A 25,990-nucleotide genomic window follows, 5' to 3' on the forward strand; every position below is an offset into this window, starting at 1 on the left:
AACTGCAGTAGTAGAGGTTTATTCATTGAGCACCATCTTCCAAAATCCGCTGATAAACTTTTAAGAGTTTTTGGTTTTCTAGAAGTAGATAATGTATTCATTCAAGGTTCCTCTAACCTTGGAAGAATAAAGGGGCAATAGCATACACAAACCCATTTGGCCAAGATTGATACAAGGCATTTACTCCTCCAGAAAGGGCATTTTTAGAGAGAATAAAAGGCTGGAACTTGACAATTTGTTTGACTTGCAAACAGATCTATACAGGGAGTTCCCCAGCTTTCCTTGAGCTGCTGAAAATCTGATTTCTTTAAGTACCATTCTCCCGGTCTCAAAGTCTTGGGACTCTAGTCTGCTAGTCGGTTTTCTGAGCCCCTTTAGATGCAGGGCAGAAATGGAGGCCCACAGGAAAAATCTCTGCAGCTATGAGGCCTAGTTCCCAGCCTCTAGTACCTCCTTGCTTGTTGAGGGACTGTATATGCAAAGTTTTTCAGCAGAGAAAAAAAAAAAAAAAAAAAAAAAAAAAAAAAAAAAAAACTTATAATTGCGTTATATTTGAGTGCATCAGCCACCCCTGTCATTGTGTGTCCAGCTGCCGGTGTGACATCACACAGACCTGTTGCTTCCGCACCGAAGAAGAGAAGAACTTCGGGGGCAAACGGGGGCTGGCTGACTACAGAGGCAGGGGGCTGGATGGCTGTGCATTTCTCGCTTCTTGTAGGATGAGGAAAGCACTTTCTTACAGATGCTACATACACTAGTAGAGGAAGACTTGCCAGCCTGATAAAGAGGCAAAACATTTAGGTAAACCAAAGGAGGCACTGGGGGGGGGGGGGCATAGCAGGATCTGTGGGCTTAGGAGGCAGAAGGAGCAGACATAAGCACCATAAGAACAACCAAGCCTCTTCATTCCTGTCCCGAGGGGCAGGGGATATCCTACAGTATGGCTGTCATGAAGGCATGGGGCAAACAAACATTGTCATTTTTCCAATTAAAGTGTCTTCAATAAGTAGTAACTTTTACCAAACTTATAAATATGTATAGCATTATTCCATTACCCTTTCGCAGGCTCAGCTACAGATGCAGAGGGTGCAAGTACTTCTGCAATCATGGAAAGTGAAAGTTTTTACCAAAATGCCTACATTCCGCCGTCAGCTGACCGCCGGGAACGGGACAATTGAAATGCCTATATCTCCTAAACCCTTGCACCTAGGAACAAAATTCTGGTGTCATATTGAGTTTCCACTAATGTTAAATATGGATTGTGAATGGCTGCTTAACAGAAATTAGAGATATCCACTCTTAAAAGTTAAATCGGCAATAGAAAGTTGTACATAAAAGCAACTTTTTTTTTGTACATCTCTGGGCATCTCTGGCTCTGTAAAGCATCCATACATTAAATATGACATTGTGTTTCTTTCATGAGTCCGTGAGGACGTGGGTGGGGAAGTTTGACTGTATACTGCAGCTCTCCCACACCCCAAATCCATGGCTAGAACTATGGACATCAGTAGAAAGTCTATAGATGAATGCTGGCTCTAATCCCATGGATACAGGCATACATGGAAACATGTATAAAAGACCTCTAAAAAGATACTTTGTGGTTTGGGATGGGGGGGGGCACGTTCTGTGTTTACAAGTTCCTTTTAAAGAAACTTAAGCATACAAAATGACAAAAAATGGTAAATACAAATTCTTTATTCTAGAAGTAATGTTATAACAACTATAAAATGTTTTCTTTTTTTTTACTTTTCAAATAGTTTTAAACATTTCTAAATTTGCTCCAAAAACCCAATGGGCCATTTTAAAGGCCTGCTGAAAAGCACTGCTACAATTAGACCCAGGGATGCAAGCAATATACCTTTATCAAACACCCACAAACTGGTTAAAGAAAAAAAAAAACAAAAAAAAAAACCACACACGCCACACACACACTGCACCAACTAAGTACTTCATTCAGAATCACTACATTCTCCCAACAAAATTTCAACTTCCTCAGGAAAACCCAATCCAAGCTCAAAGCGATCTTCAATTAGGGCAAGGGTTAGAGCACAGTGCAGAAGGTCAATATCCTCTTCTTCACTGAAGTCCTCTTCATAAATTCCTACCAGCTGAGAATATGACTGGAAAACAAAAATAAAATATGGCAAGTCAATTACAAAGTAATACAGAAAAGTTTAATTTGAAATCTGTAGAATTATTTTATACTATTGGATGTTGATCTGAAATTAAAGGGGTATTCCCATCTGGGCATTTACATTTAAATTCATTTGCCTTATATAAACATTTCTTCAATTGGATGTTATTAAAAAAAAAATGTTCCTGTGTGAAGATAATTTGTCATAAATGTAGTCATGTTGTCCCTTAGAAATGAGATAGCTTCCTCGGATACGACCACGTCACACTCTGGCAGCGGTGGCCAGACATGCAGTATTGAGTCCTGCTGGTCCACCAGGATCCAGCAATCATTACCACAGGACGGCGGTGCGACATGTAGTAACTCCCGGACATTTTATATACAATAACCGTTTCTTTCTTTGTGCACTCAATCCATCAGAGGTGGCCGTATCCGAGGAAGCTATCTCGTTTCTAAGGGACAACATGGCTACATTTATGAGGAATTATCTTCACATAACATAACATTTATTAAGAACATCTAATGGAAGAAATGTTTACATATGGCAGATTAATGAAACTGAATGCGAGTGCCCAGATGAGAATACCCCTTTAAGGGAACTCCATTTTCTAATTGAAACAAAGGTGCAGATTTACAAAAAGAGTCCTAAGAGTCTTATTCTGCACCAGATTTATAGAAGAGTCTTATTTTGGATGATAAATCTGTCTTTGTATAGGACTGTCTAGTCCTACTCTGAACCTCCTATTAGTTGGCTTACTTTATGCCAGAAAATTAGGACAATTGTCAGGTTAGCAGAATTTCTGGCACAGACTTTTTTGGCTCAAGGCCACATCAAAGTCATAGGAGCGACAAAACACTTATAAATGTGGTGCAGTTTAGTGCAAACTACAACAGAATAAGTATCCCTCAAAAGTCTTCTCAGAAAGCAGCAAAATACTACATGTTATCCAGTCCTTTTGCAATGCAATTTAGATTCTTAAAGGGCATCTACCACCAGGATGAATGACTGTAGGCAAATGGAGCCCCACGGGCTCATTTGCATAGTCATTCATCCTAGTGGTAACCTTTGTAACTACAATAGATAAAATGTAAGCTTTTTTTTCTGATGGGTAATGATTTACTTAACTGGAACGATATGGCGTACAGGGTACATGTCAAATATTTTGCATGTGTATTTTTCTTCAAAGAAAAAAAAATAATAAAAAAAAAAAAAAAAAAAAATAGGATACTTATTCAGTAACAGAACAGTTTATTGTTACCAAAGCAGAGGCACTAGCCCTTCGTTGGTCCTTCTTTCTTCTCCTTCGGTGACCATGTGGTAAATCGTGAAGATAAATACATTCAGACTTAAAAGGGCAGTACCCATTACTCCTTAGGAAGAATCGGCAGCGGATCCTACTGCAGAGGAAGACCACAATATTCAAAGAAATATTTTTGGCAAAGAACAAGTTTTTTTTTTGGGGGGGGGGGGGGGGGGGGGCAGAGGGGGAGAGGAGAGGTTAGGTATCATGCTTAGACAGCATACTATACAATTCTGATATATTGACAAGACAGCTCAGCCTGCACACTAATGTTAACTTACCCAGTCTTTGCTTTAAAATCTTCAATCAACTGCAGTTTCTCTTCAGAGTCTCCAATCCAGTATTTGTTGGGGATAAAGTAACTCGACTTTACACGACACTGAGGACAACCCCTTTTGAAATAAAATTTGCATTTGTTAAGTTTATACATTAACCCAAAACTGCAATATAGAGAAACACTAGCAGCATTTATCTGTATGAAGGAAACTCACTTTATAACCTCATTTTGAAAGTCTCGAGTCTTTCTCCAGCGTTTAATGCAGCCAACACAATATGCATGGCTGCAGTTTGGCAAAATTCCAAATATTCTCTCTTCAGCAATCTGTTTATCATATACTTTATCCATGCAGATACCACAAACAACATCTCTGCTACGTTCATACTGAAAGCTGGAATGGTCCTACAGCAAGAAAGATTTCACATTAGTTATATACACACACTCTACACAAACAAGATCATAGTACTAACCATTTTAGAATGAAGAATTTTCAACGAGGTTTGATGCTTCGCTTCATGGTGCTCAGTTTCCTTTGATTTATCCATTAGGATTGGGCTAGACACAGATCTCACAAGACCTAAGAAAAAGTGACTTTAGCTTTACCATTTTTTTCTAACAGCTCATTTTCATAAAGCCAAATCTAAATAGGTTTTAAGTGCACCAGGGGAGGTCTGTTGATGCACTCTTATTGTATTGCCTTTCTATTGGAGATGTCAAATGGAACATGTCATCAGAAGCCGCTTTTTCTGACTCCCCCATACAGAATATTGTACACATTGCCAAAGGGTAAATAATAAACAGTTGCGAATGTGTACAATATCCTGTATGGGGGAAGCCAAAAAGGGGTTTCTGATGACAGGTACTTTTTAAGGCTTCAATGATCCATTATTAAAACTTGTGGATGTAGTGTTTTAAAGGGAAATAATTTATATTTTTGCCGTGTTCCCATGAAAATAAAAGCATAAATAAAATAATCAGCTACATCACCAGTCCCCCAGTTTACCGCAAGACTATTATAAAGGGAAACTCATTTTCAACAAAGACTTGTTAAAGAAGCCCATGAAAGCTGCATTGCAAATATGTCTTTCGGCTTTCTCTAAGCATTTGCATTAGAATATAATTGTGTTTATAACTTACCTGGCATCCCTACAGAATCCTCTGTGTAGTCCCCAGGGCTTTGGCTTGTGTGCTGCAGCCTGCTCAGCTCTTTGCCTCCCACCTTTGCGCTTCTGTTCCCAGTCAGCTAGATTTGCATTAAAATGCAATGCCATTCTTTCCGACGTTACATGCTTTATGTTGCCCTGCATTTGTGCTACTGACAAGTCACGTGTGTAGTCTATAGAGGAACTTGTTATTTTCCCTCATCTCTGCATGCTAGTGGTGTTATTTTCAAATTTCAATACACATGTGAACCCATGCATGTGGCCACTAATCAAATTGAAAACTTCAAAGCAAATTAGTTTTATAGAAGGTTTGCACTCAATTTTGCATTCAAAGCTTAAGACCTACCACCACATATCTACCTATAAAACATAGATCAGGTGGCAGGTACATCTATTGAACATGAGGATAGCCCTTAAGGGCTAAAGCTCACATCCCCACAAACTTATTTTCCTAATAGGCAGATTTTCTGAAAAGGCTACTGGGGCGTGGCGTAGCCAGAGCCGAGGCTACTCCACTCCCCAGTAGCCTCTTTGATCCTCCCATCATATTTGACACACAGCTATGAGTAGCTGCGGGCTGAAGATATCTGAGAGGAGGATCAAAGAGGCTACAGGGGTTTGGAGTAGCCGTGCCATGTAGCCTCGGCTACTCCACGCCCCAGTAGCCCCTTTACAAAATTTACATATTAAGGAATTAAAAGTTAGTAAAATATTGCGGGGACATGAGGATTAGCCCTTAAAAGGGCTATCCTCGCATCCAATAGATGTACCTACTGCCCCATCTACTTTTATAGGTAGATACATGGTGGTAGCTTTCCTTTAATTTTGGCAATGTATATGGTAAAAAAAATAAATAAAAAAAAATTCACACCTGTGTTCCGTGGTACAAATTCTGCTGCAAGTGCCCAGTTTTCTCTGGGCAATTGAACAGGCACTCTCTGATGTTCAAAGGCAGATGACAGCAAAGGAGTAACAGATGGCTCTGAGACTCTTCTACCAACTTGAGGAGTAGGCACACAAGGTACAATGCATGGCTCAGAGACTCTACGGCTGGCAAGGTAACCGGAAGGAGAATCAGAAGGTTCACATGGAATGTGTAAAAAACTAGGAGAAATGAAATGGGAAGGGGGAAAAAAAAAAAAAAAAAAAAAAAAAAAAAAAAAAAAAACACACAAGCTTTAATGGCACGCATTTAACCCCTTAAGGACGCAGGGTATTTTCGCTAATTTCTCGCTCTCCATCTTCAAAAATCCATAAAACTTTCATTTTTCCATGTACAGACCTGTGTGAGGGCTTATTTTGTGCGTAACAAATTTTACTTTCCCATGATGTTATTTATTATTCCATGCCATGTAGTGGGAAGCCGCAAAAAAATTCCAAATGTGGAAAAATTGAAAAAAACTGCAGGTGCGTCATGTTCTTGTGGGCTCAGTTTTTACGACTTTCACTCTGCTCTCCAAATAACACCTCTACTTTATTCTTTGGTTCGGTACGATCGCGGTGATACCAAATTTATACAGGTTTTATTGCGTTTTAATACGTTTTAAAAAATTAAACGAATGTGTACAAAAAAAGAAGAAAAATTTGCCATTTTCTGACGCAAATAACTTTTTCATACTTTGGCGCACGGAGCTGTGTGACGTCATTTTTTGCGAAACGAGCCGACGTTCTCATTGCTACCGTTTTGAGGACTGTGCAACATTTTGATAATTTTTTATGTCATCTAAGAAGTCATAAAAGTCGCGTTTTGGACATTTGGGCGCCATTTGCCGTTCCGGAGGTCACCGCTGGCCGTAACAGTTTTTATATTTTGATAGATCGGGCATTTTGGGACGCGGCGATACCTAATGTGTCTGTGATTTTTACTATTTATTATATTTTATATCAGTTCTAGGGAAAGGGGGGTGATTTGAACTTTTAATATTTTATTATTTTTTTTACATTTTTTAAACTTTTCTTTTTTTCCCCCACTATTTCTTAGACCCTCTAGGGTACATTAACCCTATATGGTCTGATCGCTCCTGCCATATACTGCAATACTACTGTATCGCAGTATATGGCATTTCTGCTCACTATACATTACAATGAGCCACAGGCTCATTGTAATGGATATGCAGAAGCCATGTATCCTCGGGTCAAATGAAGACCCGAGGGTACCATGGCAACCGATCGCCGCCCCCCGATGAGGGTCGGGGGAGCGGCGATCGGAGGTAAGATGGCGGCGCCCATGCGCTGCCAAATTTAAAGTGCCGCTGGCGACTTTGCCGGCGGCAAAGAAAAGGTTAACACCTTTTGCAGCAAAGCCCATCTCTGTATGAAGAAGGCTCAGCCCGTGAGCCTTCTTCATACAACCTTCACAGCTCCATGGCGGATATATCCGTCACGAAGCATGAAGGGGTTAACAGCCAATAGGTGTCTAGAATTGGTTGAAAAGTTGAACATAATAAAGGCCCTGCCTGAACTACCAAGTTTAACCCCTTGCCACCACAGCTACTTTTCACCTTCCTGACAGTCCATTTTTTTCAAAACTGCCCTGTGTCATAAGTGGTTTTAACTGCAGAATGCTTTAAAACATCAAAATAATTTTGAAATGGTCCTGTAGACACTTTGTACTTCATGCTAGTGGTAGCTTTTGCGGTTTTCTCAAAATGCAAATAGTAATTTTCATATCGAGAATTTTTCACCAAAAGGTTTTATTTTACCAAAGTCAAAAAAAAAAAAAAAAAAAAACCCTTTAAAGCTAAGATTTACAGATTTTTTTATGCATGCTCATTTTTGTAGGTTATGCTCTCAAGTGACTTTTAGAGGCCGAAATAAAAGTAAAACCTCATAAATTATCCCATTAAAGAAACTACACCCTTCAAGGTACATAAAACCACTTTTATGAAGATTAATTGGTTTACACAAGTTGAAACAGTTGTGTGCAATTTGAAATTATTTTTTTTTTGGCCAAATAAATGTGTACATTCTCAGTGGATAAAATACTACAAAACTTTGATACCCAATTTCTCCTGAGCACTCCAAATACCCCATATGTAGTGGTCAACTGCTGTTTGGGTACACGGGATGGCATCAAAGGGAATATGGGCCATTCAGAGCATATTATGCATAGTTACTATTAAAGGGAACCTGTTACCACGTTTTTCACAGATACAGGTAGTTACTAGGGCTCTATAGGAACCTGCCACTATCTGACACCCTGCTTTTAGCTAAAAATTGTTTCCCTCAGATCCCCATAAAATCAGTTATAATCTTGCATCTTGTATCTATGCATCTTTAGGCCACGCTCCCTCAACTCCCTCCAATGTCATGTGACAGGGTGACATCAAAGGTCCTTAATCTACCAAGTATTAGCAAACTGTACCCCATGTACCACATAAAACAATCACAGCAGCCTGCATGGACTTCTACTCCTCTCCATGCAGGCTGCTGTAAGTTCATGTGACACAATATGCTACGATTTCATGAGATATATGTTTGGTGTAGAGTTTTCTAATGATACAAAAGCTGTAGGACCTGCAATGATGTCACCTTGGTCACATGACATTATAGCTGCATACAGAGATAGGATGGAGGGGAGCTGTTGGATTCAGCCCGAGGAGGTCACACCCCCTCTCGACTTGCTGTAGCCATGCTTAGATACCAGGTAAAACTAAAGTTGAATATATGGGAATCTGAGGGGAACAATTTTTTAGCTAATAGAAAGGGGCCAATTAGTGACAGGTTCCCATAGAGCCCTGGTAACTAACTGTATTTGTGAAAAGTGTGGTGACTGGTTCCCTTTAAATGGCTATACAATATTTAGGTTATTGGCAGTTTGGACATAAGGGCTTATTTTCTGTGAGATTAGATGTACTTTACAACTACTACATTTTAGTTGGTCATGAGCTTATTGATGAGATTTTAACTCCAATGTATGGAGGACCTTATACCATACCATAAAAATAACATCTTTATTCAATTGATCACTATCATGGTAATGCCTCATTTAGTTTTTTTTTTAAATACATTTTTACTGAAAAAAATATTTTTTGGTTGACAGAGCTGGTTTACGGCTCCTTTATGTGTCGAGATGTCCTTTTTAGTGGTACCATTTTGGCACATACTTTGAAACATTTTTGTAAAGTGATATTATGAAAAATGTTGTGTTTTTGTAGAGATTGTTACGGACGCGGCGATACCATGCAGGCTTATTGGTAATTTTTTTTACTTTTAGAGGAGTATAGGAAATGTTTGCGTGTAGGGGATGTTTACTTATTTACCCATAAAAAAAAAAAAAAAAAAAAACACTAAAGTGTTAACGCTTGAAGCCCCTTACACGCCGCAGTGTGCCCGCAACTTTTAAGATTCTTAAACCAGCCTGCGTGTCCATGCACGGTGCCATCGAACTCATGATATCGGCTGCTTGTTGACATCTTAGTGTGTGCTGATGGCGGAGGAGTACCTGCGGGGGTGCATGGGAAAGGAGAGTATAGTTTTTTTCTTTAAAGGGAACCTACCACCACGATGCTATCTATAAAGGTAGAACGGGTGGTAGGTGGATGAATGGGACGCGATGATAGCCTTTTTAGAGCTAATACTCACGTCTCCCGCTATCTTTTTAAAACTTTAAATACCCTAATATGTAAATTTTCTTCAGCAGCTACTGGGGCATGGAGTAGCCAGACATGAGGCTACACGTCGCGGCTACTCCACACCCCAGTAGCCTCTTTTGTCCTCCTACCCTCGTAGCCAGAGGTCGCACTAATATTTTTCCAAAAGGGTAAAAATACTCCTCACCATTTTTGAGGAGTATTTTTACCCGAGGAGGAGTATGAAAATTTTAGTAATACACCGCACACAGAGCACACAACGTTGCATTCACACAACACTGCGCACACTCACCAGGGACTGCTTTTAGGTCCCGTCGATCACAAATGCAGGCAGGTAGAGATGGAGCAGGACAGGGAGAATCATCTTTGCAGCCCACAGATCTCCCCCGGTGAACTCACTTCGGGTCTCTCCGGCGCGCCCCTGACACTGTCACGTGATCTGCTGAGCGGCCCGGCGCGCGCTGCGATCACGCTACAGACATGTACCTCATTTGCAGCTCGCGCCGGGCCGCTCAGCCTGCACGCTACAGGGAATAATTTCCAAGCGTAACTTTACGCATGGCAATTATTTTGGGGGGTAATGGCGCCTCATCACGCGTCTATGACGCGTGGTGAGGCGTTAATGCGAGCTCTGCTCGTAGCTGTGCGCCCTCGTACGAGAAGCAGAGTTCAGAGTTGTGCTCCGGCGATTTAGCTCCGGCGCAGCGGCCACAAAGAAAACAGGAGGGTAGGAGGACAAAAGAGGCTACTGGGGTGTGGAGTAGCCAGGACGTGTAGCCTCATGTCTGGCTACTCCACGCCCCAGTAGCTGCTTAAGAAAATTTACATATTAGGGTATTTAAAGTTTTAAAAAGATAGCCCTTTTTAGAGCTAATACTCACGTCTCCCGCCATCATCGCGTCCCATACATCCACCTACTACCCATTCTACCTTTATAGGTAGAGTCGTGGTGGTAGGTTCCTGTTAATAGACTTAGTTAGAGTTAGGGTTTTTCAGCACTTTTGTGCTTATACTTAAGTAAACGGTACTACTTATTAAAAACAACTAATTGATAAATTTTAAGAAAAAAAAAAAGTCTCACATTTCATGGGAAAAAAAAAAAAAACAAAAAAAACAACCACCCCATGTAAAAATTGTTAAGCTTTTCAAGAAATATCCTCATGTAAAGAAGCAAAGAATGTCAAAAACGTCATTCATCAAAGGACCAACCCCAAAAAAAAAAAAAAAAAAAAAAAGCCCATAAGAATGATCGCTACATTCAGTGGGGACACAGGCCCCATCAGGCATATAATAGAGGACCATTGGTCCATACTCAACATTGGTGGTTGAGAATATTTATTCACTTAACATTGGATCATTAAAAGTTAAATTTTATCTATATGCCTTCACCGTATTTTGTCTAGTCCAAGTTTTGTGGCAGGTGAATTTGTGAGCCTACTATGTAGCTATTGGCAGTATAAGTTGATAAGACTGCCGTTTCCACTTCCTAGTACCCGGCATGGGATATTAAATACAGTCACTGAAAACAAGCCCTTTATATAGCAAAATAAAATTAGATTATTGAATGTAAAATAAAAAATTAAATGGCCTTGTCAAATGGCCTCGGCCATTGATATGATTTTTGTAAGAAAAAGTTAAATAAATTTTCAAATCCTTTCTGCATCAATTCCGCACCGGTTTTCAAGTTTTCTAATTGTTGTCCTTCTATAGAAAGTTTACGTCCAGGGATAGAAATTTGTCCATGGCCTTGTAATGGCACGCAGGTGCATGAGCTATTATCACATGGGTCTAATTAATCTGATAATGGCATGTGCACCCTTGGTCCATCAGAAGACAATGGACAGAAGTTTCTAATATAGAGAGACAGAGCGCTCCTATGGTGTATTACCCTTAGACAAATGAATAGAGGATGTGAGGTTACACTAACCTTTTAGGGTTGTGCACAAAGGGCACAACTCCTCTTGAAGCCTGTAACGAGACTTATTGCCGCTGCCCGATCCCACTGTTCGCTCTCCTGTAGACAGTAAGCAATGTTCGGAAGCATTCAATCTGGTTGCATTTATCCTCTCCTCCATTTTTGGGACGTAAAAAAGGCGCTTGCTTGTTCGAGATGTTTGTTATTTAAGCCATAGACCGCAATAAAATTGATTTAACAATAAAAGGTCATTGAAAGTTAAAAAAAAAAAAAAAAAGCAGAATTACACGCTTACTTCAAGCGCGAAACGCGTCGTCCCGCTTTCAACAACCTTTTATTGTTACTGTATATACTAGAGTATAAGCCGACCCGAGTATAAGCCGAGAACCCTAATTTTACCAGCAAAAACGGCAAAGACCTATTGGAAATGCATTGGTCAGACCCCCCCCCCCCCCAGTATGTACCATACAGCCACCCCATAATTAAAACAAAAAAAAAAAAAAAAAAAAAACACTTCTATACTCACCCTCCAGTGGCCCCAATGCGAAGCGCGGCTCGTCTTCCGTCTTCCCGGCTCCTCTTCTTGCTTCAGCGCCTGTCTTCTCCAATATCGTGGTGGGCGCTGCCATTGTTCTTTCCCGGGAAGACGCCGCCGGGAGAAGAACATGGCGGGGCCCAGCACGACGTTATAGAAGTTGGGCGCTGAAGCAAGAAGAGGAGCCGGGAAGACAGAATACGAGCCGCGCAGACATCAGGGGAGCAGCGCTGTGCATCGGGGCCACCGGAGGGCATACAACTTTATTATTTTTTAAATAATTACTTTTTATTGCTATTGACTCGTGTATAAGCCGAGGCGATGTTTTTCGGCTTATACACGAGTGTATACGGTAAATCAATTTTATTGCGGGCTATGGCTTAAATAAAAAAAAAGTTTAACAAACATCTCGAGCAAGCCAGTGCCTTTTTTATGTCCCAAAATTGGAGGAGAGGATAAACAGATTGGATGCTTCTGAACAGAAGTTTCCAATATACTTTTTGTAACTTCCTTACTCAAATCAATTATTTGGTGAAAGAGGACAACCCCTTTAAATCTTGATCTGAGCAGACAAAGTGTACCAGAATGTTGTCCCTCACTAGCATGGTGAATTTAGTAGTAAGCTGTGCAGGAAACTACAACCCTTCAACCATTTCACACACCCTGCAATGGGTGAGTCCAGGTGGCGATTTCACTAGTGGGAGGCGGCATATTTAGCTTAGATCCTTCAGCTGTACAAATATACAGGTACTCTTATTTGTCCCACTAGGGCACACGAAAAGAAACAATACTGATTCAGGTAATTATAACTGTCAGCCTATGTAACTGTACAGACCAGCAATGCCTGTCCCCACAGAGATAGTAAAACTGTCTTTTTCCAAAAAAACGACAAGCCTTGTATTATTCCATGATCTACATAAAACCCAATACTGGAGTAGTTTAACCCCTTCCCAACGCGTGCATGGAGAGGGCTCGCTGGCAGAGCCATCTCCATAGCCCGTAAGTCTTTGCTGCATTTCGCAATCGGTGGGTTCGTGGGCATTTTCCCATCTTGTTGCGGATCATCGCTCCCTGTGACATAACAGCCGCGGGTCTCATGAAGAAAAAAAAAAAAAAAATTATAATATAATACAAAAACACATTAGGGATCGCATCGTATGAAATGGCCCGATCAAAATACAATTACGGTTTTTCACTGCATATAACCCGCAGAATGGAAAATAGAGCCTAAAGTCGAAAATGGCACTTTTGCCATTTTGAAAAATATATATATAAAAAATAAAAATAAATAGATCGATAAAGAGTGAGAAAAAGGTCACACAGTTATAAAAATTATAGCAATGGAAACGCCAAAAGTTGAAAAATGACACCACCCACAGCTCCGTACACCAAAAAAAAAAAAAAAAAAAAAAAAAAAAAAAAAGTTATCGGCACCAGAAGATGGCAAAATAAAAAACATTTCTACAGGACGTTTTATGAAACATAAAATTTGGTATCCCCGTAATCGTACCGACCCAAAGTAGCCATATCATTTGGGGCATACAGTGAAAGCTGTAAAATCCAAGCCCACAAGAAAACATCACAAATGCAGTTAAACTGCATTTAGAATTTTTTTTCCCCCCCACTTCCAGTACAGGCGGTCCCCTACTAAAGAACACTCGACTTATATACGACCCCTAGTTACAAACGGACCTCTGGATATTGGTAATTTATTGTACTTTAGTCCTAGGCTACAATGATCAGTGGTAACAGTTTTCAAAGGTGTCTGTAATGAAGCTTTAGTGTTAATATTCATTCTTATGACAACCCAACATTTTTAAAATCCAATTGTCGCAGAGACCAAAAAAGTTCTGGCTGGGATTACAATGATAAAATATACAGTTCCGACTTACATACAAATTCAACTTGAGAACAAACCTACAGACCCTATCCTGTACGTAGCCCAGGGACTGCCTGTACATGGCATGGAATATTAAATAACGCCACTATGAAGTGCAATTTAGAACGCAGAAAATAAGCCGTCGCTCTTTGGAGTTTATTCTAGATGTTATAGAAATAGAACCAGAGATACAAGTGCAATTTGTCTATAGTTTAAACAATGCAATTTTAGAGCTAGTCCATAGTTCTAGCCTAAAATTTGACACCAAGTTACAAACTGGTACCAGTTCAGTTCTTAATGTTATGAATAACAACATTCCAATTTTTTGGAGTAAGGGTACATTCACACGCCGTGTGCTGGAGGTGAGGAGGTGGTGACCCCTCCTCCCTCCATAGGAAATAGCAGCACACGGCCGCACATCCGCCGAAAGATAGAGCTTGCTCTATCTTTTTGCGGTGTGCGGCCCGGATCGGTGCCACACGTGTGGCACCGTATCCCCGCCGTGCCGCTATTGCCGTCTATGGGGACGTACATGCGGCCGCAAATTTGCGGCCGCATGTACGGCCTCGCAGACGGCAGTGTGAATGAGCCCTAAGGGTGCAGTCACACGTAGCATTTGTATTGCTTTTTACAAACGCAAAGCAAACATTAGGGGACGGGCTCAAGACAAGCCTTCAATCCAGGGTTTTTGCATTGTATTTATAGACTCTATAGACTTTATGTGACCCTCATTATGCATTTATACTGAAATCAAGATCACCTTACCTGCATTTGTCTCCATAACCACAGAATCCTTTTTGAAAATGTCTACAAATAGGAGCTGACCTTTTCTCATGTGAGAAACGACAATTAACACCCCATCTGCATGTGCCTCGAAAAAATGCTCTATTAAATAAAAACATAATTAACAGTTAAATTGCTCATACCGGTAGTATAACATAGCTCAGATAAAGAATTTGTAAGACAACATCCAAGTCAGTGGGTACAGTTTAAAGATGACCTGTCACCTATAAAAACAGTAAGCAGCTCCTAGTGCCGTTTTGATGGCTAACAGGTCCTCTTTATGCAGGTAAATACATACACTTGTGGTCTCCACATTACCAGGATGAACAGAGGAAGCTGTATCATACCTGTAAAGGCCAATATTAAGCTCCTGCACTGCACAACCAACAGCAAATGCCGTTTTGTTAAGAAGATATATTTCATGTAAAATTACTTATGTGGTTGTACGTGGCCCTAGTTCTCAGAGCAGAACACAAGATCTTAAAACACTCAGAAACCATAAGTGGGGACAGACTTTCCCTAGTTAAAGCTGAGATGAGCTAATTAAAACCTCCGAGGCATGGCCACGCCGCGTTCATTTTGAATGCAGCAGCCCTATGGTCACTACTCACCTGCAGGGCGCTCTGGAAGCCGACGACCTGCTAGCTGCTGAAGCCATTTCCTCCGGGCGGTAAACGTAACTGACGCTAACAACGGCATTATAGAGTCTTATAAACTGCGCCACTAGGGGGCTCCTCCCCGGCTCCGCCTCTACCGCTCAGCAGGACTGCTCGCCCTCAAAAACTGCCCATGACGGGGTGGGTAGCCAAAGTGAAGAGCAACTTAATACCAAGGATGGTGGTTGAATTACATCCATATGCTTCAGAGTATGCGTCATATTAGCAAGGATGTATATTGGCTTGAATAGGAGAAAATGTTCTATATTGGAAGATTGTCAGACATGAGTTTTTTTTCTGCAAGGGGTTTGGCAGATTTCACCTTTGGTAGCACAAAGGTAATGTTAATTTTTTTTTGTGAAAGATCTGTCTTATCACATAGTTTGTCGAAGGGATTTCCCCATGTTTCAGTGTTATCTAATATATTTACCTCTCACACATTTTTAACCTCTTACAGAGGACCTGTCACCCTAAAAAAACCCTCTAGGGCCGCGTTCACACGTACCACTAGGCGTCCGTCATAACGCTACGCTAGTGCACAGGGGGAGGTCCTCGGCCCGGACGCACATGCCGAGGACTGCCCACTGTGTGCTATGTCGCGTTATGAACGGACGACTAGCGGTACGTGTGACCACGGCCTAGGAGCTGCTTACTAAAGCCCTATCCCAGTAATAGCAGTGTTAGGCCACGGTCACACGTTCCACTAGGCGTCCGTTCATAAGGCGACGCTAGCGCAAAGGGGGGGGGGGCGGTCCGGTGACTGCGGTTTGGTCTGCGTTTGCAACCGCAGCCAAAACTGCACTTGTGCCACCACCCTCACAGTGATCCAGCTTATTAATGGGGGGGGGGGGGCGGCACTCCCCTCTCTTCAGCTTCTACCCCAGACCAAGACTCCCACACTACTTTGGTTGCGTTTTCATTGCGGTTTAAAACGCATTACAACAGCTGAGATGAGGTGATTTGCCTAATTACATTACCGTTAACATTTGCGTTTACAAAATGCATTGTAAACACGATGTTAGCACATGTGATCACATGCGTCAGCAATGCGTTAACAAATGTAAATAGTAATGTAATTAGGCAAATCACCTCTCCTCAGCTGTTGTAATGCATTTAAAAATGCAATGAAAACGCAACCAAAGTGCAACATGTGAACACGCCCTGACGGTTATTGCCACGCTTCATTCGGCAGTTACCACCTCCTCGGATTGCCACCTCATGAATACACCGGAATGCTATAAGCTTGGTCAGCCTTTTGAGGGCTATGGCAGTGCAGCGTTTGCTAGCTTCATCGACATGTTCCAATAACGCCAGAAGTTTAACCCCTTACCGACATGTGACATAGCCGGTAAGTCTTTGCTGCATATCGCAGCAAAGGCTTACCGATAACACCCGCGATCGGTGCCGGCACCGATTGTGGGTGTTTTACCGCTGATCGCCGGCGGCATCAAAAAGACGACGGCGCGCAGGCGCCGCCATCTTTCCGTGGATCGTCGCTCCCCGGGGAGCGGCGATCCGTCGCCATGGTAGCTTCGGGTCTCACGAAGACCCGAAGCTACTTCGGGTTAACCCATTCATTACCATGTGCTGTCAGCACATGGTAAAGTATGAGTAGTAAAATCCCCATATACTGCCATACTGTAGTATGGCAGTATATGATAGGATCGTACAGACACCCTAGGGTTAAAGTACCCTAGGGAGTCTGAAAAATGGTAAAAATTATAATTAAAAAAAATTATAATAAAAAACCCTAAAAATTCAAATCACTCCCCTTTCCCTAGAATTGATATAAATAAAAATAAACAGTAAAAATCATAAACACATTAGGTATTGCCGCGTCCAAAAATGCCCGATCTATCAAAATATGATAACGATTTTTCACTGGGTTTAACCCCGTAATGGAAAATCGCGCCCAAAGTCGAAAATGGCACTTTTTTGCCATTTAAAATTTAAAAAAAAAATCTATAAAAAGTGATCAAAAGGTCGTACAGTCCTAAAAATGATAACAATGTAAACGTCACCAAAATCCGCAAAAAACGACACCACCCACAGCTCTGTACACCAAAGTCTGAAAAAGTTATTAGCCCCAGAAGATGGCAAAATCCCCACAAAAAATTTTGTACAGGAGGTTTTAATTTTTTTAAATGTATGAAAACATTATAAAACCTATACAAATTTGGTATCCCTGTAATCGTACCGACCCAAAGAATAAAGTAGACATGTCATTTGGGGGTGCACAGTGAAATCCGTAAAATCCAAGCCCACAAGAATACGGCACAAATGTGTTTTTTTACCAATTTCACTGCATTTGGAATTTTTTTCCCGCTTCCCGGTACACGACATGAAATATTAAATACCACCATTTTGAAGTGTAATTTGTTACACAGAAAATAAGCCAACACACAGCTCTGTACATGGAAAAATAAAAAAGTTACAGATTTTTGAATGTGGGGAGTGAAAAATGAAAACGCAAAATCGAAAAAGGGCCGCGGCGGGAAGGGGTTAAGGCTGCGGTCACACATGGTGTTTTGAAGACGTTTTTGGCCCGTTTTTAAGCAGTCTGTCAAAAAACTAATGCGGTTTTGACCAGTTTTAATTAAGATAATTGGTAAAACCTGTCAAAAACGGATGCTCCCTGCCGTAGTCGTTGTGCTCACCAGACCAAGCCTGGGCGCCGTAGACAACTATTGGAAAAGTGTATGCGGCCGTATATACGCTCGCCATATGTCACTGTGCATGGATCCTAAGGGTGATGTCACACATGGCGTTTTTAGGCAGTTTTTGGGCCGTTTTTAGATTGTAAAAAACTAAAAGCAGCCCAAAAACGGCCTAAAACCGCCATGTGTGACATCACCCTAACTCTGCTTTTTCTGGGGTAGGGCTAGGCAGCGGCTTACTTTATTAAGAAGCTCCTAGAGGATTTAGTCAGGGCGCATGCACACTATGCGTTGCGTAGAATTTTTGATGCGTTTTCGACGCATTCCAAAGGCATGAGGGCGCATTCACACGTTCCGCTATCGTTGCGTTCATAACGCGACGCTAGCGCACAGTGGGCGGGGCTCGGGCTGATCGCATATGCGTTTCCCGGGAAACGCATGCGATTAATAACCCGATCGCATGCGTTTCTCTGGAAACGCATATGCGATCGCCCCAAACTCCGCCCCCTGTTCATAACGCGACGCTAGCGGAACGCGTGAATGCGCCCTCAGCCTTGATCACATGCTGAGGTTACTTTGCATTTCCACTGCATCTGCTAAAATGCATCTGCAATGTAACCGTAGCATGTGATCAAGGCTGAAGCCTTTAGAATGCATCAAAAACACATTTAAAAAAGTGACGCATCGTGTGAATGAGCCCTCAGTGTGACAGGTCCTCTTTAACCCCGCAATGACCGCCCTATCGGCTTTTTACAGCGATCATTAAAGGGGTATTCCCATTACAGCAAATTAATGTTATTCTTTGCATTATAAAAAGTTATACAACTTTCCAAACTACTTTCTGTACCAATTCCTCATGGTTTTCTAAATCTCTGCTTGCTGTCCTTCTATAGAAAGCTTCTATATTTAATTCCAGTGGACACAAATCTGACCATGGATACACAGGTGCACAGCTCGTTATAAAATACAGCTCTGATTAATTTATGTGACATAATGTGCTGTACACCTATGTGACCACAGTCAGATTACTGTCCACTGGAAGTGAACGCATAAGCTTTCTATAGAAAGACACCAAGCAGAGATTTCTACAACCATGAGGAATTAATACAGAAAGTATATATGAAAATTGTGTAACTTTTTATCATAAAAACAATAACATTAATTTGCTGAAATGTGAATACCCCTTTAACCACCTAGGGATGCCACATTTTGAACGCGTATTTGGGCCGTTTTTTAAGCAGTCGGTCAAAAAAAAAAAAACATGCGTTTTTTGAAAACTCATCCGTTTTTGACAGGTTTGACCAATTATCTTAATTCAAACTGGTCAAAAACGCATGCATTTTTTGATGGACTGGTTAAAAACGGGTCAAACACGTGTTCAAAACATCACGTGTGGCATCACCCTTAAAGGGGTTGTGTCACCATTGCACATTGCTGTAATTGGGTCCAATGCATTGTTAAAAGTACTTTCACCATTTACACTTATTACAAAATCTGCAGGCTTACTGAGATAACTCCTTTTGTTCTGGTTGCTGGCGCCCCCCGGTGGTAGCTGTGTCCCGTCCTGAGCAACAGCTGAGGGAGTCAGTCAGCTGTTCTCCACTACAGATCACTCCACGGGCTCACAGCTCCTCCGCACACTGAGAGATCACCTGACACACTGCAGCCAATAGGAGGTGAGAGAGGAGGAGGGGCAGAGATTGTGCTGTGATGGCCACTGCTCACCAGCTACACAGGAGCCTACAGCAGCAGATACAAGGTAACTGCAGCCAGACATGTCTGCTCAGAGGAGTCCTCCCCTAACATGGATCATAGCAATGTATCAGCCCTTTCCTCCCTCCACCATTAGTCAGGTCACACAGGAGGCTGCAGAGATAACACAAGTAACAGGCTGAGCTCTGATCTCTCCTGATGCAGTCCTCCTCCTGTAATCTCCACCATTCACTGTCCCTCCATGTTACACTGCTGTCCTGCAGTCCTCCTCCTATACACTCCACCATTTACTGTCCCTCCATGTTACACTGCTCTCCTGATGCATACTCCTCCTGTACTCTCCACCATTCACTGTCCCTCCATGTTACACTGCTCTCCTGATGCATACTCCTCCTGTACTCTCCACCATTCACTGTCCCTCCATGTTACCCTGCTCTCCTGCAAAGGGGCCCCTGTGCCTGACTAGCAGGGAAGTCGCTAAACATCAGCAACCTCCTATCTATCTCTCTATCTATCTCTCTATCTATCTATCACATATCTATCTATATATCTATCTATCTATCTATCACATATCTATCTATCACATATCTATCTATCTATCTACTTCGAGAAAATGAAAACAGCACACCAAAAAGTAAGCAAATAGTGGTGGGTGCAGGCACACTGGGATCGGGCCACGGATCCTTTGTCAAGATATGATGAGAAAATAGGCAGCACTCCAAAGATATCGTGCAAAAAAATAGTGTCCTTGATAAAGACTCTGTGTGAGTCGAAACGTCGCTCTTGCTGTACTTTTTCAAAAGCATGGAATAAAGGACACTATTTTTTTGCACGATATCTTTGGAGTGCTGCCTATTTTCTCATCATATCTATCTATCTATCTATCTATCTATCTATCTATCTATCTATCTATCTATCACATATCTATCTATCACATATCTATCTATCTATCTATCTATCTATCTATCTATCTATCTATCACATATCCATCTATCTATCTATCACATATCCATCTATCTATCTATCACATATCTATCTATCTATCTCCTATCTATCTATCTATCTATCACATATCTATCTATCTATCTATCTATCTATCTATCTATCTATCTATCTCCTATCTATCTATCTATCTATCACATATCTATCCATCTATCTATCTATCTATCTATCTATCTATCTATCTATCTATCTATCACATATCTATCTATCTAGTGATTTGGTTGCAATTCCTTACAAAATACACAGAAAGAGATTCAATCAACATACAAAAATACAAAAGTTTATTAGTAAAAGTTATAAAAACAACTATTGCACCTAATTTTGTACAATCAATGCATACAAGAAGAGCAAAACAATGTATTCTCACAGCATCATGGTCGGTCAGGCGGACAGTAAAGTGTAAATATGTCGGAGGTCTAGAAAAATGCAGGGACAGCAAACTCCATGCGTATCCTCACTTCAAAGTGACTTCCTCAGGGGTAAGTGTCACTTTGGAGTGACGATACACGTGGGGTTTGCCTCCCCTGCAACCACCTAGACTTCTGCCATGCATGTCAGCCTGACCGACCATGATGCTGTGAGAATACATAGTACATGTGTACTATGTGCAGTGTCCTGTGTAGTGTGCAGGGGGCGCCAGATTCAGGATTTCTGGCGCACGTTCTTCATGAATCTGGTGCCCCCTGCACTGCTTTGACAGACTGCACCAACTTTTTTTGGTGCACTTTTAACATGGGGCGTATGACACATTTCAATTGGACTTCTATTGGATCAGTAAATGCAGGGACTATTTGAGCACAGCTGGTGGAAGGAGACTCTGAAGGCTGAGCGCTCTGTAGCACTGAGTTGTGGAATAACTGCCGCTGTCAGTGCTGTGCCTGGCCTGGCCCCTCCCACATCTGCTTCTGTGTGGAGCAGAATAGAGGCTGAACACGCATCATAATAACAAATAGAAAGGAATCTTTACTTCCAGGTAACCATTACAAATAGATTTTTGAAATATTTTAACCTCTTTGACAGCTTTTTGTAGTCAATTGTTTCGTGGCATAACCCCTTTAAGGACGCAAGTTTTTTTACGCTCATTTCTTGCTCTACACCTTCAAAAATCCATAACTTTTTCATTTTTCTATGTACAGAGCTGTATGAGGGCTTAATTTGTTCATAACAAATTTTACTTCTCCGTAACATTATTTATTATTACATGCTGTGTATGGGGAAGCTGGAAAAAAATTCCAAATGTGCAAAACTTGTAAAAAAACACATGTTCGCGTCATGGTCTTGTGGGCTCAGTTTTTATGACTTTTACCATCCTCTTCAAATAACACATCTACTTTATTCTTTGGTTCGGTACGATCAGTGTGATACCAAATTTATACCAGGTTTATTGCGTTTTAACACATTTTCAAAATTAAAGAATGTGTAGGAAAAAGAAAAAAAAAATTGCCATCTTCTGATGCTAATAACTTTTTCATACTTTGGTGTACAGAGCTGTGTGAGGTATCATTTTTTTGCAAAATGGGCCAATGTTTTAATTGCTACCATTTTGCGGTCGGTGCGACACTTTGTTCACTTTTAATTCCATTTTTTATGTGATGTAAAATGGTGTAAAAGTCGTGTTTTGGACATTTGGGTGCTATTTTTCGTTATGTGGTTCACCGCCGGCAATAAGCGGTTTTATATTTTGATAGATCGGGCATTTTGGGACGCAGCGATACCTATTGTGTCTTTGTGACTTTTGCTGTTTATTACGTTTTATATCAGTTCTAGGGAAAGGTGGGTGATTTGAACTTTTCGGTTTTTTCCTTTTTTTATTATTTTTTAAACTATTTTTTTTAACTACTTTTTAGACCCTCCAGGGTACATTAACCCTAGGTGGTCTGATCATTCCTACCATATACTGTAATATATATATTGCAGTATATGGCATTTTTGCAATCGGACGCGGTTATTAGCGGTGGGGGTTTGCTGCATTATGCAACAAACCCCGCCTGTTTATGAAGAGGGATCAGCCCATGAGCCCTCTTCATACATCCCCTGTACCTCTGCGCCATACAGCTATGGCGCAGAGCATCAAGGGGTTAAGAGTACTTGTTCTGACATGCCGCCTTTCAGCGCATCAGAAAAAGATTGTGGGACATCAGGGGTCGCTGGTGCCGGTGTCAGGCTGTGGCTCGGCACTAACACCCGGGATCGGAGTTTGTGTTTAACCCCTTACACGCGCGTTAAGTTTGTCCCCCGTGGATCAGACACCCCCCCCCCCCCCGGTGTGCTTAGCGGGGGATCCGATCCATCCCCCTATTCTTCACCCCCCTTCTTTTTCACTTTTAACTGGTTGATCGAATTTTAAGTATGTTTATGTTTGCCTTGCTGAGCTTAAGACCTACATGCATATAAAGTCGTGACATAACTAAAACAGGGGCCTGCGACCCGAACATGTGCCTGACTTGTAGGCTTTTTGCTCGCATGCAATAAAGTTTATTGAACCATAAATTGTATACTACAATACAAATGTATTGCAATGTAAGGGCTTTAACAAGACCCCTAATCAGCCCAATTAATTATAAAATCCAAATAAAGTATATAAAGCACAAAAAAGTACATATTTGGTATCACCGCCTCCGTATCAATCTGTACAATAAATCTAAAACAATATTGCACCCGCTCAATAAACGACGTAAAAAAAAAAAAAAAACTTCCAGTAATATACCATTTTTAATCAAATACCATCACAAAAAAGTGATCAAAAAAGTTATGTGCCCTAATATGATACGACTGAAAAGAACAACTCTTTTCGCAAAAAAATAAGCCCTCAACTAGACCCAAAAGCTTAAACATACAGATTATGCCCTGAAAAGTTTTAGATAGTAAAAAAAAAAGTGATTTTTTTTCCAATATCGGTTTGCTCAGTAAAACTATATTAATAAGGTATCACCTTAATCATAGTGAACCAGAGAATACAGATACGATATTATTTTTATGTTATGACGAGCAGAACAAAAAAAAGGGCTAAAAATCCACAATAAAAATTGATAATTTTGTTTGTATCCCCCTTGAAATAGTTACTAAAATCTCATAAATAAACTATAGACCCCCCTAAAATGAATTATCTATCATTTGTATCTCACCCCGCAAATAATAACCCCTCATATGTTCGCATTACCAAAAAAATTTAAAGGGGTATTCCGGGAATATGAACGTCTGAAACAAAAACCCATGATGATATAAATAAATAAATACAACAATACTCAATGTCATTAGTCACAAAACGGAGCTTAAATAGTTTGATTTTATGATTCACAACATTTTATGTCCTCTCTAAAGTAGGCGGAGTTATCACCAAGATGGCCGCCACTGGAAAATACAAGTCCCATGATCCTTTAGTTCTCAGTAACTCCTCCTGCCTCTTATGCTCTGCTCCCAGTAATAATGTAACAGGTTTTCTTGCTCTGTTACCATGGTAATGATGTGTAACTGCCATCACCAAAACACTGGCCATACTGGATGCAGTGCAACCAACCGACTACAGCCAAACTTAGTGGTGATCACATGACCTGCCCAGGCAGCTGCAGGACATGTGATGTGGACATGTGACCAGCGGCCATCTTGTGTCCTGTGTCTGCTCTGCAACGGACCGCGCGGAGGAAATCAACGGACTGATTAAAGGGCCAGTAACATTTTAATACTTCATTACTGTGTATGTCACCAGCATTTTTCTGCTAAGGGGAGCAAAATTTTAAATAACAACTAATTACATATAAGCTTATATTTTGAGTATGCATTTGCATATGAATTATGCTGATTCCTGGAATACCCCTTTAAATTTAATAGCTTGTACATTGTGACAATACAAATCTTCTGTGAATGGCACTGCTTCCATTCCATGCCCAGCCATGTGCCCATACAGCAGTTACCACCACATATGGGTGGGGTATCAGTACAATCGGGAGTAATTGGGCATCAACCTTTGCAGAGCAATTCCTCATTTTATTCATTATGAAAGTGTCATTTTTGGCCTAAATTAATGTATTTTCCAAAAAAATTCTAAAGTTTTGTAATCACACTTCCATATTGTTTTAACCTATGTGAAACACTTAAAGTGTTAATAGACTTAATAGAAGTTGTTTTACATACGTTGAAGGGTGTAGTTTATATAGTGGGGTAATTTGTGGGGTTTTACTATTATTTAAGGCCTTTCAAAGTCACTTGAAAGCTGAGTTGTTCCTCAAAATGTGTGTTTTGGCGATTTTCATGAAAATTTTAAAAATCACGCCTAAAGTTCTAAGCCCCATAACATCCTAGAAAAAATACATAAAATATCATTCCAACATAAAGCAGACATTCCGGAAATGTTAGTTATCTAGCTTTTTGGGTAGTTTAACTAACTGCCTGGAAACCGGAACATTTCAAACTTTGAAAATGAAGACTTTTTCCAAACTTTTTTGCAAAATTTTCATTTTTTTTCAGAATGAAACGCAAAACTTGTGTCTTGAGAAAACAATCTCAAAATCACCTGGATATCTTAGAGCATTCCAAAGTTATAACCAATTATCGTGACACATGTCACAGTCGAAAAATCGAGTCTGGTCATTGAGCTGAAAACAATCGTCACTGATAAGGGGTTAAGGAAAATGCAACTTTGTTTTCCATGATGGGACAAGGAAAATAACGGCCTTAACCCCTTAATAATGCGGCCTGAAAAAGCTTTAATGACCAGGGCATTTTTAGCACATTTTAGAATGAGGCAGGTTTAGGGCCGTAACTTATTTTTCAGCATGCTACCTTAAAAAAGTTTGGAGCATTTTTTTTCAGACACATAGGGTTAGTGACAATGAATAAAAGTTTAAAGATTTTTTCACTTTGAATTTTATTTCAGTGGAAAAGGGCCTTATTTTATTCCCTATTTTGTTTCAGGCGTTTTGATATATAATATGTACAGTCTCGGGCAAACAGGACAACCATGGTGATGTTTTTTTGTTCTTTTTTTGTGTGTTTGTTTTTACTTTATATGTCCCCCATGAGGTCATAAAACATCCCTTTTCAAGGTTTTTTTTTTAATTTTTACATTTTTATTTTCTTTTACAAGTTTTCCCCTGTAACTTTGGCATTTATAAGAGCCCCAGTTACAGGGGGAAACAACCCCTGTGATGGCTGATGTTGATTAGAGCTGTACTCGGTCTGATCAGACCCAGCAGCTCCGATTAACCCCTTTAGACCCAGCGATCACGTGACCACCGAGTTTATAGAGCCGATGGCACTACCGGCTCTCCTTCTCTGTGCATCTCGCTATTTCAGTGCAATGCAGTGAGGAATAGAGAAGAGAGAAGTGGAAATAAATTGCATTTCCCTTTCTCCCTAGTTTCTCTGCGTATTTCCTACACTTGGA

General features: G+C 40.8%; 1 protein-coding gene across 2 annotated transcripts; it reads right to left on the reverse strand.

The window, feature by feature from the left end:
• Window positions 1–1,679: 1,679 nt before the first annotated feature.
• On the reverse strand, window positions 1,680–15,339 carry LOC140118828 (E3 ubiquitin-protein ligase makorin-2-like). Of its 2 annotated transcripts, XM_072137184.1 has the most exons (8): window positions 15,191–15,339; window positions 14,562–14,681; window positions 5,747–5,979; window positions 4,183–4,289; window positions 3,927–4,114; window positions 3,717–3,827; window positions 3,394–3,532; window positions 1,680–2,120 (listed from the first exon to the last, which is right to left on the reverse strand). In XM_072137184.1, exons 1-8 carry the CDS (start codon window positions 15,235–15,237, stop codon window positions 1,950–1,952), a joined length of 1,116 nt encoding a protein of 371 aa, XP_071993285.1. In that variant the 5' UTR covers window positions 15,238–15,339; the 3' UTR covers window positions 1,680–1,949. The 2 variants fall into 2 exon arrangements, with proteins under 2 accessions (XP_071993285.1, XP_071993286.1); XM_072137185.1 differs by lacking the exon at window positions 5,747–5,979.
• Between the last annotated feature and the right edge of the window lie 10,651 nt (window positions 15,340–25,990).

The sequence above is a fragment of the Engystomops pustulosus genome, chromosome 2 (genome assembly GCF_040894005.1).
Source record: "Engystomops pustulosus chromosome 2, aEngPut4.maternal, whole genome shotgun sequence".
Lineage (NCBI taxonomy): Eukaryota > Metazoa > Chordata > Amphibia > Anura > Leptodactylidae > Engystomops > Engystomops pustulosus.